Source organism: Scyliorhinus torazame, chromosome 3 (genome assembly GCF_047496885.1).
Source record: "Scyliorhinus torazame isolate Kashiwa2021f chromosome 3, sScyTor2.1, whole genome shotgun sequence".
In the NCBI taxonomy this organism is placed as follows: Eukaryota; Metazoa; Chordata; class Chondrichthyes; order Carcharhiniformes; family Scyliorhinidae; genus Scyliorhinus; species Scyliorhinus torazame.
The window spans coordinates 187,265,823-187,285,111 of NC_092709.1; the positions used below are offsets into that span (position 1 = coordinate 187,265,823).

General features: G+C 45.4%; 1 protein-coding gene across 4 annotated transcripts in view; it reads right to left on the bottom strand.

Annotated features, from left to right (window-relative positions):
• Positions 1-19,289, bottom strand: part of pds5a (PDS5 cohesin associated factor A) — a 326,590-nt gene that overhangs the window by 234,796 nt on the left and 72,505 nt on the right. For all 4 annotated transcript variants that reach the window (XM_072496600.1, XM_072496598.1, XM_072496601.1 and 1 more), the window contains exon 8: positions 18,739-18,879. In XM_072496600.1, coding sequence (XP_072352701.1) covers positions 18,739-18,879 — 141 coding nt within the window. The remainder of the gene's footprint in view (positions 1-18,738; positions 18,880-19,289) is intronic.

Genomic DNA, 19,289 nt, shown 5'->3' on the forward strand with positions numbered 1-19,289 from the left:
CCTCATTCCTTGCACTTGCTCAGTAAGTTTGAGGTTATTGTAGCCTGTCTTGGCAAGAGCAGGGAATGCAGAGAGGATTAGCAAACGGCCCAGAGCACCTTGGTACAGGGGGTCAGTCACATTGGACAGATATTGATCTATGCAGTAGAGAACGTGGGTCCCAAAGACCAAGTTGCCTGTCTGGTGCCAGGCATAATGAACACCTCAAGACTGAGAGGAACTAGATGAGGCAGAGCAAGGATCCGGTTGTTGTAGCCCATGTGGTTACGCACTGGAGGAGGAGGCTCCATAAATATACCTATCAGTGCAGAAAATGAGGCTGCAGCCATGTGCAACAATCTTCAGCCAGAAGTGCCAAGTGGATGATCCAGCTTGGCCTCCTCTGGAGGTGGCTAGCTTCACAGATGCCAGTCTTCAGCCTTTATTTACTCCACGCAATGGCAAGAAATGGTTGAAGGCACTGGATACTGCAAAGGATATAGCCCTGCCAATGTTCAGGCAATTGCACGGAAAACCTGTACTCCAGAGCTTACCGTGCTCCTAGCCAAACTGTTCCAGTACAGTATAACACTGACAGTGGAATATTGCCCAGGTATGTCCTGCAAAAGCAGGACAACTCCAACCTGGCCAATTACTGCCCCAAAGTGATGGAACGAGCCATCAACAGTGCTATCAAGCGGCACTTGCTTAGCACAATAACCTGCTCACAGATACGGAGTTTGGGTACGCCTGGGCTGATCAGCTCCTGACTTCATTATAGCCTTGGTTCAAACATGGACAAAAGAGCTGAACTCGCGTGGTGAGGTGAGTGACTGCCCTTGACATCAAGGCAGCATTTGACCGAGTATGGCACCAAGAAGCAAAACTGTAGTCAATTGGAATCAGGGGGGAAACTCTCCGCTGGTCGGAGTGATACTAGCACCGACATTTTCAAAGTGGGGGTCAGTGGCGAGTGTCGGGAGAGTTGCGTGGCCAGCCATCGCGGCGTTCCCGATCGCAGGAATTCACACGCAAGAGCCAGCTTGTAACAATGCCGGCTGCGAGCAATTTTAAAAATGGCGGCTGCTACCAGCTAAAAAAAATGCAGGCACACTGCTTATGCATGCCCGCTCATCAGTGTGCACGCGGCCTGCGAGTATTGAGACCTGAACCCGGGGTCAAAGTGCAATCGCGGCATGTCGGCAGCTGACTGCGTGGCGATCACCGATGATGAACAAGGCTATGACCTTGATCTGTTTTGAATCCCTAAACATTACTCAAATGATCTGGAGAGAGTATATATTCCTCATGGTTTAATCATGGACAGAACTGAACATTTGGCAAGGGATATAATGAAAGCCATGGGAAATCATTATTCGTCACCCTCTGTGTACTGATGGGTGGCTATAAGTTTTTTGCTGACCTTTTAGCCTACATTAAAGCATTGAATAGAAACAGTGACCAGTCAATTCCAATGACGGTGGACTTCATCTGCTTGAAGAGTTACTGTAATGATTAGTCAATAGGGGAGCTACTCAGAGTTTACGAACTGAGATACGAAATCCACACTTTCCTCCTCGAGAAACTGTCTTCTCTGGCTGATTCATTTCCTGATGAAACTTGGATACTAACTATGTCTTACCTTGCAGACATCTTTTCAAATCTAAATGCAAATTGCAAGGAAAGGATGATGATTGCTTTCGGCACTGTGAAGAAATCGCAGCTTTCCAAAAGTAATTGAAAGTTTGGCAATTGCGAGTGCAAAGCCAAATTACTACATGTTCCCCACACTGCTACGACATATCGCAGAAAAGAGCATTAGTAAGGAAACTGTCAATGGACTGGCAAGCCTTACTCCAAATGAAGCTGACTGAACTTCTGCACACCTCAGCTTTGACAGCACATTAAAAACACGGCACAAGTCAATGAAACTGTCAACAGTCTGGAGATGCGTCTCCGAGAGTATCCGGAGCTGAGTAATACAAGCATTTTTTTGCTTTTGTCCTTCACAACGACCTACATGTGCGAGGCTGGATTTTCCGTCCTCACAAAGATGAAGGCGGCACAAAGGAACCGGCTGAATCCTGCACCCGATATGTGCATATCCCTCTCCTCCTGTGAACCCGATTGGAATGAGATTGTGAGGGCCAATCATGGAATCATAGAATTTACAGTGCAGAAGGAGGCCATTTGGCCCATCGAGTCTGTACCGGCCCTTGGAAAGAGCATCCCACATAAGTCCACACTTCCAACCTATCCCCATAAACCCAGTAACCCCCCTAACCTATTTGGACATTAAAGGCAATTTAGCACAGCCAATCCACCTAACCTGCACATCTTTGGAATGTGGGAGGAAACCGGAGCACCCGGAGGAAATCCACGCATACACGGTGAGAACGTGCAGACTCCGCACAGTGACCCAAGCCGGGAATCGAACCTGGGACCCTTGAGCTGTGAAGCAACTGTGCTATCCACTATGCTACCAAGCAGGCTCACCTCTCGCATTAACAGCAAGAGAAAATGGTGGGTCGCGGAGGCCGCCCGGCGGGGGTCGCGAAGGCCGCCCGGCGGGGGTCGCGATGGTCGCCCGGCGGGGGTCGCGAAGGTCGCCCGGCGGGGGTCGCGAAGGTCGCCCGGCGGGGGTCGCGAAGGTCGCCCGGCGGGGGTCGCGAAGGTCGCCCGGCGGGGGTCGCGAAGGTCGCCCGGCGGGGGTCGCGAAGGTCGCCCGGCGGGGGTCGCGAAGGTCGCCCGGCAGGGGGTCGCGAAGGTTGCCCGGCAGGGGGTCGCGACGGTTGCCCGGCAGGGGGTCGCGACGGTTGCCCGGCAGGGGGTCGCGAAGGTCGCCCGGTGGGGGTCGCGAAGGTCGCCTGGCGTGGGTCGCGAAGGCCGACCGCTGTGGGTCGCAAAGGTCGGCCAGCATGAGTCCCGAAGGTTGGCCGGTTGGTACAAATGTCCCCGGAAAGAAATGTTTGAAAAACACTGACCTAGCACAAAGGAAGATGGTTATGATTGTTGAAGGTCAATGAAATTCAGTTCCAGGACATCAATGCAAGAGATCCTCAGGGTAGTATCCTCGGCCCATCCATCTTCAGCTGCTTCATCAATGACCTTCTTCCATCACACGGTCAGAAATGGGAATGTTCACTGATTTGTGACTGCTCAGATACTAAAGCAGTCCATGATCAAAAGCAACACGATCTGGACACGTGCCAGACATTGACCTTCTCGAACAAGTGAGTGTCCAACCATTGCTTCTTGACATTTAGTGACATTGAGGAGGTGGTGGTGTATTGGCCTTCTCACTGGGCTGGTAATCCAGAGACCCAGGAGAATGCTCCGGGAACCTAGATTTAAATCAGACCCCAGTAGATGGAATTAGTCTCGTGATGACCATGAAACCACTGTTGATCGTCATTAAAAAAAAACCTGGTTCACTAATGCCCTTTCGGAAAGGAAATCTGTCATTCTTAACTGGTCTGGTCAAAATGTTACTCCAGACCCACAGCAGTGCGACTGTCTCTCAAGTGCCTTCTGAACTGACCTATAAAGCCACTCAGTTCAAGGGCAGTTGGGGATGGGCAATAAGTGCTGGCCCAGCTGGCAATACCCACATCCTATGAATGAATGGAGTGGTGCAGCGACAACAATCTCTCCCTCAATGCCAGCAAAAACTAAAGAGCTGGACATTGACTTCAGGAAGCAAAGTACTGTACACACCCCTGTCAGCATCAACGGGGCCGAGGTGGAGATGGTTAGCAGTTTCAAATTCCTACGGTGCACATCTCCAAAAATCTGTCCTGGTTCACCCACTTCGACGCTACCACCAAGAAAGCACAACAGCACCTGTACTTCCTCAGGAAACTGAGGAAATTCGGCATGTCCACATTAACCCGTACCAACTTTTACAGATGCACCATAGAAAGCATCCTATCTGGCTGCATCACAGCCTGGTACGGCAACTGCTCGGCCCAGGACCACAAGAAACTTCAGAGGGTCGTGAACACCGCCCAGTCCATCACACGAACCTGCCTCCCATCCATTGACTCCATTAACACCTCCCGCTGCCTGGGGAAAGCGGGCAGTATAAACTCTCTTCCAACTTCTTCCATCGGGCAGGAGATACAGAAGTCTGAGAACACACACGAACAGACTCAAAAACAGCTTCTTCCCCGCTCGCTGTTACCCGACTCCTAAATGACCCTCTTATGGACTGACCTCATTAACTCTTTTATGCTTCATCCGATGTCGGTGCTTATGTAGTTACATTGTATATCTTGTGTTGCCCTATTATGTATTTTCTTTTATTCCCTTTTCTTCCCATATACTTAATGATCTGCTTGCAGAAAAATACTTTTCACTGTACCTCGGTACACGTGACAATAAACAAATCCAATCCAATCCAATCCAATCTGTAAAAATTACCATCTTGGAATTCCCCTACTATAAACATCCTGGGGATTACCATTGACCAGAAACTGAATTTGGCTAGCCATATAAATACAAGGGCAGTTCAGCTAAGAATCCTGTGGTGGGAAACTCGCCTCCTGACTTCCCGAAGCCTGTTCACCATCCACAAGTCAGGGGTGTGAAGAAATACTTTCCACTTGCTTGGATCAGTGCAGCTCCAACAACACTCAAGGTGCTTGGCACCATCCAGGACAAAGCAGCCCACTTGATTGGTCTGCCACTCGCAAACATTCACTCCCTTTGCCACTGACAGACCGTAGCAGCTGTGTGCACTATTTTAGCACAGGGCTAAATCGCTGGCTTTGAAAGCAGACCAAGGCAGGCTAGCAGCACGGTTCAATTCCCGTACCAGCCTCCCCGAACAGGCGCAGGAATGTGACGACTAGGGGCTTTTCACAGTAGCTTCATTTGAAGCCTACTTGCGACAATAAGCAATTTTCATTTCATTTCACTGCAGGAACTCACCAAGCCTCCTTTGACAGCTACCATCCAGAAGGACAGCGGCAGCAAATACCAGGCAATAACACCAGCTAGAAGTTCCTCTCGAAGCCACCCACCAGCCGGACTTGTAAATATATTGCCATTCCTTCACTGTGATTAGATCAAAATTCTAACAGTAATGTCAGTGAACCTACACCACATGGACTGCAGCAGCTCATCACCACCTTCTCAAGAGCAATTAGGGATGGGTAATAAATGCTGGCCAAGCCAGTGATACTCACATTCCATGAATTAAACTTTTATAAGTAGGAGAAAGAAGTCCTACAAAGAGAATGAATGCGTGTAGCTATTGGTAAATTTGAAGAAATCAAAACCACAAAGTTAATCTCTGAATTGCTACCGAAGCCACAAGCAAATTGGCATAGTGCAAGATCAGAGGGCTGAAAAAGGGTAGCTCAAAAATTAGCATGTGAGAAATTCGATTCGCCATTACTGGGGAAAGAGGGAACTGTACCGTTGAGGCGGTTTTGAAGTGGTGCATGTGCGAAATTTAAAAAGCTAATGAGAAAGAACAACACAGGGAATAATTAAAATGTGTCAGGAAGGGACAGAGCATATAAATGTAACAATGCACCAGCAAAAAGAGACAGGGATTAGGGAAAATGGTTTTCAAAAAGGTGGATGAATGGATAGTAGAAATAGAAATAATTAGGTCAAATATGGTCGCCAATACAGAGATGTGGTTGCAAAGAGACCATGGCTGGGAACTGAATATTCATGGGAATTTAACGTTTTGGAAGGACAGGAAGATAGGATTAAAAATTGGGTTAGCTCTGCTAATAAAGAATTAAATCATTACATCAGTTGAACTGATCTTAGCTCAGAGGATTGAGATGTCAAATCAGTTTGGGTGGAGATGAGAAAAAGCAAGGTAAAACATCACCGTGAGTAATTTATAGCCTCCCGAACAGTAGCTACACTGTAGGGCAGAGTATAACTTACGAAATAACGTATATTAAGGCAAGACTGATCAGAAAATTATTTCACATTCAGGGTGAGAAACTGTAGTCTAAAAGCAATTACAGAGATATTAAGACAAAGTTCGCCACAGTGGACTGGGAAATTGGCTAGAAAGTAAGCTGGTAGGGAAACTCAGGCAAACATTTATGGAGATATTTCACAGATATATTCTATCAAAAATAATACACAGTAAAAGGATGCAACATTTATAAGCTAACTGCGGAAGTTAAGGATGGCGTCAAATTGAAAGAAATGCTCCAAAACTAAATGGTAGGCTCGAAGATTGAAAATAATTTAGAAACCAGCCACGGATGGCTAAATAAAATGGTTCAAATAAAAGGACAAAGTAGAATATAGGAATAAATTAGCAAGAAATATAAAATGGTCTTACGAACAGGTGAGGAGAGAACTGGCTCCCCTCCAGTTAACCTCCTCAGTTAGTCAGAACAAAGGTTTAAGTTTCTTTCTTACGAGGATATATCTTATTCGAATCAGAATGTATGTAACTATTTAAATAGTGGGCAGGAAGGGGTTAGACAAACAAGGTTTTCTTCAGTCAAAGAAATCAAATGTAAAAACCCACTCAACCAAAGAACAATAATAAAAACGCAATTGGCCCTCACGTAGTCATCCCAACATGTCTATATATACACACACACACCCAAAATAAGTAGAACCAGAGTTCAATAAAAGAAAACACGATTAAGTGCTCTTTCATTGTCCTCGAGGCGTAGAATTTAAACACTGCACCCAATTTGCGACCAGAAAATAATAACACGCTTTATTGTCACAAGCAGACTTATATTAACAGGGCAATTAAGTTACTGTGAAAAGCCCCTCGTCGCCACATTCTGGCACCTGTTTGGGTACACAGAGGGAGAATTCAGAATGTCCAAATTACCTAACAGAACGCCTTTCGGGACATGTGGAAGGAAACCAGAGCACCCGGAGGAAACCCACGCAGACAAGGGGACAACGTGCAGACTCCACACAGACAGTGACCCAAGCCGGAATCGAATCTGTGACCATGGAACTGTGAAGCAATAGTGCTAACCACTGAAGACATAAGTTTGCAGATGGATATAGATGGGTTGAGTGGACAAAAATCTGGCAGATGGAGTATAATGTGAAGAAAATGTGAAGTCGTTCACTTTGGCAGGAAGTATAAAAAAGCAAAATATTACTTGATCGAAGAACGACTACAGAATGTTGAGGTGCAGAGGGATTATGATGTTCTTATGCACAACTCACAAAAGGTTACCCATCCCTAATTCCTCTTGAGAATATGGAGGTGAGCACTCTTGGGCTGCTGCAGTCCATGCGTTGTACGTACATCCATAGTGTGTTAGGGAGGGAGTTCAAGGATTTTGACCCAGCGACACTGAAGGAATGATGATATACTTACAAGTCAGGATGGTGTGGCTTGGAGGGCAATTTCAAGATAGTGGTGTTCCCATGCCTCTGCTGTACATGTCCTAAGTCGTTAGGAGGTGCTATCAAAGGAGCCTTACTGAGTAGCTGCTGCAGTGCATCTTACATATAGCACACAGCTGCCACTGTGCGTTGGTGGTGGAAGAAGTTACTGTTTAAGTCATAGAATTACAGTCATACAGTACAGAAGAGGCCCTTTGTCTCAACGCATGGGTGGGACAGTGGTTAGCACTGCTGCCTCACAGCTCCAGGTTCAATTCCGGCCTTGAGTGACTGTCTGAGTGGAGTTTGCATTTTCTCCCAGTGTCTGCGTGGGTTTCCTCTGGGTGCTCCGGTTTCCTCCCACAGTCCAAAGATGTGCGGGTTAGGTGGATTGGCCATGCTAAATTGCCCCTTAGTGTCAAAAAGGTTACGTGTGGTTGCTGGGTTTACAGGGATAGGGTGGAGGCATGGAGTTAAGTAGGTTTCCTCGATGGATCGAATGGCCTCCTTCTGCACGGTAAATTCTATTTTTAAAAATACACTAAATCTCACCAATCCCGCTTTCCAGAGCTTGTCTGATTATCTTGAATGTTATGACATTTCAAGTGCTCATCCACATATTTTTTAAATACCCTCCCAGGTAGTGCATTCCAAACTCCAACCACCATCTGAGTTGAAGAGTAGGTGGTGGATATGGTGCCAATCAAGTGGGATGCTTTGTCCAGGATGGTGTCAAGCTTCTTGAGTGTTGATAGAGGTGTATCATCCAGGCAAGTGGCAAGTATTCTGTCACACTTGCGCCTTGTAGATGGTAAACATGCTTTTGGGAGTCAGATGTAAGAATTCCCAAGTTCTGGGCAGCACGGTGGTACAGTGGTTAGCACTGCTGCCTCACTTCACCGAGGTCTCAGGTTCGATCCCGGCTCTGGGTCACTGTCTGTGTAGAGTTTGCATATTCTCTCCGTGCTTGCGTCGGTTTCACCCAAAGATGTGCTGGGTAGGTGGATTGGTGATTGCTAAATTGCCCCTTGAATTGGAAAATTGAATTGCCCATTTTAAATTAAAAAAGAAAATTCCCAACTTCTGACCTTCTCTTGTTGCTACAATATTTTTTATGGCTGCAGATGATGTTGCAATTATTACCAAATCTTGGTTTGCTAGCCTGTTTTGGGCACACTTGGCTTCTCAAACCGGGCGACACACTTATTCCAAATGTAAGGGGGAAGGAGAGAAAGCAGCCTGTTTCCTCTCTTGAAGACGGTAGCATTGTGGATAGCACAATTGCTTCACAGCTCCAGGGTCCCAGGTTCGATTCCGGCTTGGGTCACTGTCTGTGCGGAGTCTGCACGTCCTCCCCGTGTCTGCATGGGTTTCCTCCGGGTGCTCCGGTTTCCTCCCACAATCCAAAGATGTGCGGGTTAGGTGAATTGGCCAATGATAAATTGCCCTTAATGTCCAAATTGCCCTTGGTGTTGGGTGGAGGTGTTGAGTTTGGGTAGGGTGCTCTTTCCAAGAGCCGGTGTAGACTCAAAGGGCCGAATGGCCTCCTTCTGCACTGTAAATTCAATGATAATCTATGATTAATCTAGGACAAAGGTTCGGCACAACACCGTGGGCCGAAGGGCCTGTTCTGTGCTTTATTTTCTATGTTCTATGTTAAGACTGCCTATGTCACTTGCAATTTCTCTCTAGTTGCTGGGCAGCATGTCTTGAAACACTTCACCCACTGTGCATTTCCAAAAAGTTTTGGTGTGTCCTTCTGTGACAGTCATTGTTTTCACATGCAGTACTTTGCATTTTTGATGTTTCTTCCTTAGATAGTTATGAGTTTTGATAGGTCTTTAAATCCTAGTAAATGTCCATCTCTTCACATTCCCAAGAGCGATTTGTTTGTTTTTCACATTCACCTTGCAAAGTTGCCTTGCATTTTAAAACAGTTTGCTCTGTCTCAGTTCAAATTGCAACTAGCCTTGAACGTTGAGGGATCATACTTTCCAAAATAAGATAATAAAAAGCAAAAAAAGTAAAGGGGCACAGCCTCATGACAGTGGACAGTGCAAGCTTCTTCTCCAAGTATATAAAAAGTAGTTAAAGTAAATGTTGATCTCTTAGAGGAGGTGAATGTAATTAATAATGGGAAATAAAGAAACAGCAGAAACTTTGAACAAATATTTTATCGCTGTCTTCACAGTAGCAGATACAAAAACCATTCCAGGAAAAGTAGAAAATCAAGGGTGCAAAAGGAGGAACTTAAAACAATCACTAGAGAAAAACTACTCGGAAAATTAATGGAACTAAAGGTTGATGAATCCCCTGGACCTGTTGGCTTAAATCCATAGGCCTTACAAGTGGCTACAGAGATCAGAACATATAGAATATAGAACTGTACAGCACAGTACAGGCCCTTGGGCCCACGATGTTGTGCCGAACTAGTCTGAAACTAGATCAAATCAACCTACTCCCAATCATTCTAGTGCACTCCATATGCCTATCCAATAACCGCTTGAAAGTTCCTAAAGTGTCCCGACTCCACTACCATAGCTGGGAGTGTGTTCCACGCCCTAACCACTCTCTGAGTAAAGAACCTACCTCTGACATCCCTCCTATATCTTCCACCATGAACCTTATAGTTATGCCCCCTTGTAACAGCTAAATCCACCCGAGGAAAAAGTCGCTGAACGTCCACTCTATCTATCCCTCGCATCATCTTATAAACCTCAATTAAGTCACCTCTCATCCTCCTTCGTTCCAATGAGAAAAGCCCTAGCTCCCTCAACCTTTCCTCATAAGACCTGCCCTCCAATCCAGGCAGCATCCTGGTGAATTTCCTTTGCACCCTTTCCAATGCTTCCACATCCTTCCTATAATGAGGTGACCAGAACTGCACACAATACTCCAAATGTGGTCTAACCAAGGTCTTGTACAGTTGCAGCATAACCTCACGGCTCTTAAACTCAATCCCCCGTTAATAAATGCTAACACACTATAGGCTTTCTTCACGGCTCTCTCAACTTGGGTGGCAACTTTCAGAGATCTATGGACATGAACTCAGAGATCTCTCTGCTCCTCCACATTCTTCAGAACCCTGCCGTTAACCCTGTAATCCGCATTCAAATTTGTCCGACCAAAATGAATCACCTCACACTTATCAGGGTTAAACTCCATCTGCCACCTTTCAGCCCAGCTCTGCATCCTATCAATGTCTCTTTGCAGCCGACAACAGCCCTCCACATTATCCACTACTCCACCAATTTTGGTGTCATCAGCAAATTTACTAACCCAACCTACAACTCCATCATCCAAGTCATTGATAAAAATCACAAATAGCAGAGGACTTAGCACTGATCCCTGTGGTACACCATTGGTGACTGGGCTCCAGGATGAAAATTTACCATCTACCACCACCTTCTATGTGATAGCCAGTTACTGATCCAATCGGCCAAATTTTCCTCTATGCCATGCCTCCTTACTTTCTGCATGAGCCGACCATGGGACACATTACCAAACGCCTTACTAAAATCCATGTATATGTCATCAACTGCTCTACCTTCATCTATGTACTTCGTTATCTCCTCAAAGAATACAATTAAACTTGAGAGGCAAGACAAATCCTTGTTGACTACCCTGGATTAATCTGTATCTTTCCAAATGATCATAAATCCTATCCCTCAGGACCCTTTCCAATAATTTACCTATGACCGAAGTGAGACTAACCGGCCTATAATTCCCAGGGTTATACCTATTCCCATTCTTGAACAAGGGGACAACATTCGCCTCTCTCCAGTCTTCTGGCACTATTCCTGTAGACAGTGAGGACATAAAGATCAAAGCCAAAGGCTCTGCAATCTCATCCCTCGCCTCCCAAAGAATCCTAATTTATATCCCATCAGGCCCAGGGGACTTATCTATCCTCAGGCTTCTCAAAATTTCCAACACATCTTCCTTCCGAATATCTACCTCCTCCAGCCTACCAGCCTGTACCGCAAAATCTTCCTCAACATGGCCCCTCGCCTTTGTGAACACTGAAGAAAAGTATTCATTTCGGGCCTCTCCTATATCTTCTGACTCCATGCACACGGTCCCACCACTGTCCTTGACCGGCCCTAACTTTGCCTTGGTCATTCTTTTATTCCTCACATAAGAGTAAAAAGCCTTGGGGTTTTCCTTGATCCTACCTGCCAAGGACTTCTCGTGCCCCCTCTTAGCTCTCCTAGTAAGAAGTCTTACAACACCAGGTTAAAGTCCAACAGGTTTGTTTCAAATCACTAGCTTTGAGCGCTGCTCCTTCCTCAGGTCAACGAAGAGGTGTGTTCCAGAAACATAGATAGAGACAAATTCAAAGATGCCACACAATGCTTGGAATGCGAGCATTAGCATGTGATTAAATCTTTACAGATCCAGAGATGGGGTAACCCCAGGTTAAAGAGGTGTGAATTGTCTCAAGCCAGGACAGTTGGTAGGATTTCACAGGTCAGATGGTGGGGGATGAATGTAATGCGACATGAAACCCAGGTCGCGGTTGAGGCCGCACTGTGTGCGGAACCTAGCTATAAGTTTCTGCTCGGCGATTCTGCGTTGTTGCACGTCCTGAAGGCCGTCTTGTAGAACGCTTACCCAGAGATCAGAGGCTGAATGCCCTTGACAGCTGAAGTATTCCCCAACTGGAAGGGAACATTCCTGCCTGGTGATTGTTGCGCGATGTCCGTTCATTCGTTGTCACAGCGTCTGCATGGTCTTGCCAATGTACCACGCTACGGGCCATCCTTTCCTGCAGCGTATGAGGTAGACAACGTCGGCCGAGTCGCACAAGTATGTACCGCATACCTGGTGGGTGGTGTTCTCGCGTGTAATGTTGGTATCCATGTCGATGATCTGGCACGTCTTGCAGAGATTGTCATGGCAGGGTTGTGTGATGTTGTGGTCACGGTTCTGAAGGCTGGGTAGTTTGCTGCAAACAATGGTTTGTTTGAGGTTGCGCGCTTGTTTGAAGGCAAGTGGTGGGGGGGTGGGGATGACCTTGGCAAGATGTTCATCTTCATCGATGACGCGTTGAAGGCTGTGAAGAAGATGTCGTAGTTTCTCCGCTCCGGGAAAGTACTGGGCGACGAAGGGTATTCTGTCGATTGTGTCCCATGTTTGTCTTCTGAGGAGGTCAGTGCAGTTTTTTGCTGTGGCGCGTTGGAACTGTCGATCGATGAGTCGAGCACCATATCCCATTCGTACGAGGGCATCTTTCAACGTCTGTCGATATCTGTTACGCTCCTCCTCGTCTGAGCAGATCCTGTGTGTACGGGGAGCTTGTCCATAGGGGATGGCTTCTTTAATGTGTTTAGGGTGGAAGCTGGAGAAGTGAAGCATTGTGAGGTTATCCGTGGGCTTGCGGTAAAGCGAAGTGCTGAGGTGACCGTTCTTGATGGAGATGTGTGTGCCAAGAATGCAACTGATTTTGGAGAGTAGTCCATGGTGAGTCTGATGGTTGGATGGAACTTATTGATGTCATCGTGTAGTCGTTTCAGTGATTCTTCGCCGTGGGTCCAAAGGAAAAAAATGTCATCGATATATCTGGTGTATAACGTCAGTTGAAGGTCCTTTGCGGTGAGTAGGTCTTGTTCAAATTTGTGCATGAAGATGCTGGCATATTGGGTGCGAATCTGGTCCCCATGGCTGTTCCGTGCGTCTGGATGAAGAACTTGTTGTCGAAGGTGAAGACGTAGTGATCCAGAATGAAGCGGATGAGTTGCAGAATTGCGTCTGGAGATTGGCAGTTGTCGGTGTTGAGTACTGCAATGCCGTCGTCATGGGGGATGGTGAAGTGCCGAGTGCCGAAAGCTGGTGATTCGAAACAAACCTGTTGGACTTTAACCTGGTGTTGTAAGACTTCTTACTGTGCTCACCCCAGTCCAACGCCGGCATCTCCACATCATGGCTACCATCGACACCGCAAACTGCCGGCTCAAAGTGGAAAGGATCTCCAGGAAGATCGCGCATATAGACACTGACATTAAGTTTCTACAAAGATGCAAAAAAGCAGACAAGATCCCGAAAGGGCTACAGATCACAAAGCCACTCAAGTCAACCTACAACACAGACTACGCTGAGACACTCTGCCGTCACACCTCTCTCACACTCCTCAACCACCTCGTACGCCAGCTCTACAGCAGACGACGCAACCGGGAAACCAAGATAGAGGCCATATTCTCAACTTGCGCTCAGGACGCAGACCAGCTGCAGAACACCGCCAAACAGATGAGACAACGATACTATGCCACCTATATAAACACCAAGAACAGGAAGCTTGAGAAACTCGGCATCACCACCAGTAGCCACCCCTGGTACCACAGTAGAAAACAATAAAGGGAAATCTACTGTCAACTTGGCGGACTACACTCTTCAACCAGACAAAATCGAAGTCCTCAGCAGAGGGCTCAATTTCTGCACCACCACCAAAATGGACCCCATCAGTCTCGCGACAAACACGGAGGAATTCATCAGGCGAATGAGGCTCAGGGAATTCTTCCACAGACCCCAAGAGGCCAACAGCGAACCCAAGCAGACTACCAATGAACAGGAACAGCAGACCGAGAGATCTGCGGTGTGGCAACCTAAGAGGAAAGAGTCGAATTGGACCCCTCCGGAAGGCCGCTGCCCTAGACTTGACATGTATGCTCAAGCCGTCAGGAGTCGCACCAATGCCAGATTCATCAGTCACATTCACAAGACATCCCCGAACGTCACCCAAACACAACGCAATGTCACCCGCGCTCTCAAGACCAACCGCAGCATAGTCATCAAACCAGCAGGCAAAGGAGGGGCCACTGTTATACTGAACAGAACGGACTACTGAAAAGAAGTATACCGACAACTCAACAACCAAGAACACTACAGACAGTTACCCGCAGATCCCACCAAGGAACACATCCTTGGTCAACCATTGGTAGCCAACTCAACAGACTGATCAAGACCTTGGATCCAGATCTTCAGAGCACCCTACGTGCTCTCATCCCACGTACTCCCCGCATTGGAGATCTCTACTGCCTCCCGAAACTACACAAGGCCAACACACCAGGCCATCCTATCGTTTCAGGCAATGGGACCCTGTGTGAGAACCTCTCTGGCTACATCAAGGGCATCTTGAAACCCATCGTACAAGGTACGCCCAGCTTCTGTCGCGACACGACGGACTTCCTAAAGAACTCAGCACCCATGGACCAGTTGAACCAGGAACATTCCTCCTCACCAGCATCCCCCATGACGACATTGCTGCAACAGTCTCAGTACTCAACACCAACAACTGCCAATCTCCAGACGCAATTCTGCAACTCATCCGCTTTATTCTGGATCACTACGTCTTCACCTTCGACAACAAGTTCTTCATCCAGACGCACGGAACAGCCATGGGGACCAAATTCGCACCCCAATACGCCAACATCTTCATGCACAAGTTTGAACAAGACCTACTCACCGCACAGGACCTTCAACCAACGTTATACGCCAGATATATAGATGACATTTTTTTCCTTTGGACCCACGGCGAAGAATCACTGAAACGACTACACGATGACATCAATAAGTTCCATCCAACCATCAGACTCACCATGAACTACTCTCCAAAATCAGCTGCATTCTTGGACACACTCGTCTCCATCAAGGACCGTCACCTCAGCACTTCGCTTTACCGCAAGCCCACGGATAACCTCACGATGCTCCACTTCTCCAGCTTCCACCCTAAACACATTAAAGAAGCCATCCCCTATGGACAAGCTCTCCGTACACACAGGATCTGCTCAGTCGAGGAGGAGCGTAACAGACATCTACAGACGTTGAAAGATGCCCTCGTACGAACGGGATATGGCGCTCGACTCATCGATCGACAGTTCCAACGCGCCACAGCAAAAAACCGCACCGACCTCCTCAGAAGACAAACATGGGACACAACCGACAGAATACCCTTCGTCGCCCAGTACTTTCCCGGAGCGGAGAAACTACGACATCTTCTTCACAGCCTTCAACACGTCATCGATGAAGATGAACATCTTGCCAAGGTCATCCCCATACCCCCACCACTTGCCTTCAAACAATCGCACAACCTCAAACAAACCATTGTTTGCAGCAAACTACCCAGCCTTAAGAACAGTGACCACGACACCACACAGCCCTGCCATGGCAATCTCTGCAAGATGTGCCAGATCATCGACATGGATACCACCATTACACGTGAGAACACCACCCACCAGGTACACGGTACATACTCGTGCGACTCGGCCAACGTTGTCTACCTCATACGCTGCAGGAAAGGATGTCCCGAAGCGTGGTACATTGGCGAGACCATGCAGACGCTGCGACAACGAATGAACGGACATCGCGCAACAATTACCAGGCAGGAATGTTCCCTTCCAGTCGGGGAACACTTCAGCAGTCAAGGGCATTCAGCCTCTGATCTCCGGGTAAGCATTCTCCAAGGTGGCCTTCAGGACGCGCGACAACGCAGAATCGCTGAGCAGAAACCTATAGCCAAGTTCCGCACACGAGTGCGGCCTCAACCAGGACCTGGGATTCATGTCGCATTACATTCATCCCCCACCATCTGGCCTGCGAAATCCTACCAACTGCCCTGGTTTGACACAATTCACACCTCTTTAACCTGGGGTTACCCATCTCTGGATCTGTAAAGATTTAATCACCTGCTAATGCTCGCATTCCTAGCATTGTCTGGCATCTTTGAATTTGTCTAGAAATATGTTTCTGGAACATCGCTCTTCATTGACCTGAGGAAGGAGCAGCGCTCCAAAAGCTAGTGATTCGAAACAAACCTGTTGGACTTTAACCTGGTGTTGTAAGACTTCTTACTGTGCTCACCCCAGTCCAACACCGGTGCATCTCCACATCCTAGCTCTCCTAAGCCTTTTCTTGAGCTCCTTCCTAGCTATCTTGTATCCCTCAAGTGCCCGAACTGAACCTTGTTTTCTCATCCTTACATAAGCCCCCTTCTTCCTCTTGACAAGACATTCAACCTCTTTTGTAAACCATGTTTCTCTCTCTCGACCATTATGGATGCATTGATTATAATGTACCAAAATTCCCTAGATTTTGGAAAGATCTCAGCAGATTGGAAACCCACAAATGTAAAGACTAATTTACCAAAGGAGGGAGAGAGAAATATCTGTGATTGTGAAAATGCTGGAATTCATTAAGGAAGCATTAACAAGACATATAGAAAGTCATAACACAGTTGAGCATCAAGATGATATTTTAAAAGGGAAATGGTGTTCGACAAATTTCGTCGAGTTCTTTGAAGCCAATCAGATCAGCCATGGTCTTACTGAATGTCAAAGGATGTTCTCAGGACTAAACAGCCTACTCCTTCTCCTATTTGTTATGTGGCACCATAACCAAAAAATAAGCATTTTTTTCTGTTCATGGCTACAAAGTAGTTTCTTTAATTCAGTTGCAAGACACACCACTATGTCCCCAGCTTAGCTTAATATAAATATTACATTGATTTTATCAGTAATCTCCGATACCAATGAAGGGAGCAGCCGAGTCACAAATAAAAAATGTGCAAATTTGTCTGTTTAAGAATATAACTGTTGAAGAATATAATCTTCTGATTTGAGCTAACAACCATGCCAATTTTAGCAACCCCAGTAGCTGTTTGCAGGTTGCGAAAACACCTTAAAAGTTTAAATCATTTTGAGTCTTCCAAAAGGTAAGTTAGGTTATTTTGTTTCTGCAGTCAGCAAGATAACAAGAACAGCATGTACAACGGCTAGTTACCAAACAGCTAGCTATCAAATAGCAGCATAGGGTATAGATTGTCACAATTTGATTCGGTTTGTAAAGCTGGTGAGTGCATTTTCCCCACTAAAGATGAGATACCTTATGTAAAGATTTTCGTCTGATGTTCTGATGCTCTGTCGATTTTTAAAGACAAAGGAAAATTGCTCTGAAGGCACTGTACTAATTTACAAAACTGTTAGCTAGAATTACGGCCAGTGGAGCTAGAGACCACAACAAACCAAATTTCACCCAAAATCTAAAATACAGAAGCCAAAGTATAGGAAAAGATTAAAATAATTGATGAAGAATTATTTTAGAGCTTCTGTGGGCTGTGCACATACAAGTATAGATGTGTTGTTGGGAAACAGTGCCTTGTATCAGTTACAAGGCGGACCTACAGAAAAATGTACCAGTGTAGAATTGGGGCACCTGCATGGTCCCTCGACAACCCCACTCACTATTTCTAGCTTGAAAAAAATCTATTTATAAGGTACCCTGTTCTAAATCAATTTTCTCGTCGGAGCCACGTATGACCCTTTATTTCATAACTCTGTGCCTTAGCTCTATTAATCATCTAAGTAGAACAGTATCAAAGCTCTTGGAGTGGCAAATACATATCATTAAATACATTTTCATTGTTTTACTTCAATAATATTTTCAAAAACCCCAAATATACTTAGTTATATACAAGCTCCCTTTCCCCAAGTCCATACTCACTGTCCTTCAACAGGTTTTTTCTGGTGCTCACGCACTAGAAGTTTAAAGATGGTTTGAAATACTTTCTCACAAGATATTCCAGTCACTAATCAACAATTTCAGTTATGTCTCCACAATCATTTGAAGCAATGGGTGACATGTTAATCACTTTGTAAAGCTTAGGAACATCATCCAAAGTTTATCAAACTTACAAAATAACAGTTTCACTAATTTTAACCCTCATTTGCTTTAAGAAACTTGGGTGCAAATGGGCGACTTGGGATTCTGTTTCTTTCAAGAGTATCTAACCTCGGTAGAGCCAGAATATCCTTTGCTATTTGCCTAGTTTAGGTCCTCCTCTGCGGTTCCTGGAAATCGGATATTTCACTTCAGCAAATCTCTCTTATTCCTAGGTAAAGACAATATAATTTACTCGTAATAATTCAAAGTCGTTTTTGCCCAAAAAATATTCAAATTATCCAGAAATTCGAATTAAGCAATTGGCACACTGGCCCTCATAAATGCAATTTGAATTATCCAGTAATTTGAATTAAGCAACTTCAAATTAACAGGAGTAGACTAATTTTTTAACAAGTTAACTTTCTAACCATCTGTCCTCAGATTCCAGCCTCTGGCAATCAATTTTATTTGGGATTTATATTTTAAATTTTGTTCATTGCACCCAATTTGAAAAGTGTTTCATTGTCATTTCAGTTATTATAAGCAATAGTTATCATTTTTCTCACCTGCTTCTGTTAATCTCAGAATTTATAAAATACTCCTGCCCACTGAATTCCTTGCACATTTTGAAAGCCCTTTTTATTCCCATTTCATGTCTTTATATCAAAACAAAATCACCTCAACATCAAAATCCAAAAGATAATCATCAATTACAGAGAGTTATGTCTTATCAGTCACCAATTGATCAATGTAACTGCAACTTACCTTAAGTTTAAATTCGAGCTGTGGCATTACTGAAAGCAGCAGGTGAGGGTCGATCGCGAAAAGCTCCATAATGAGGTCAAAAACATGTTCAGACAAGTCACTGACTGAAGACTTCCCCAGAACTAGGACCTGATTAAAGAACTGATTAAACAAATTTAATTAAATAAAGTGTTAAAGCTAGTTAGAGTACATTAGAAATAAAATAATGTTGTGCATAAATGTCACTATTAAATAAAATCCATTAACACTCAATCTAATACACAGAAATATTTAAAAGTTCTATTGAGGCATTCAAAATCTGTTTATTTCATGAGTAACAGCCTAGAGAAAATAATCAAAATTACATCCTTTGAATGGGATCCATCCCATCTCCCCAGATCCCCTTTTACCCAAAGAAAATGCAAATTTAGGTTTCTGAACTAGAAATGCAATTAGTTTTCCAACCTGTCTATTTACTCAAATACGTCAAAGTAAGATAACTAACCCAGTTCAAAACTCTGAAGTAATTTTATACACACAGGACTTTGGGAAACACGGAAAACAAAAATAAT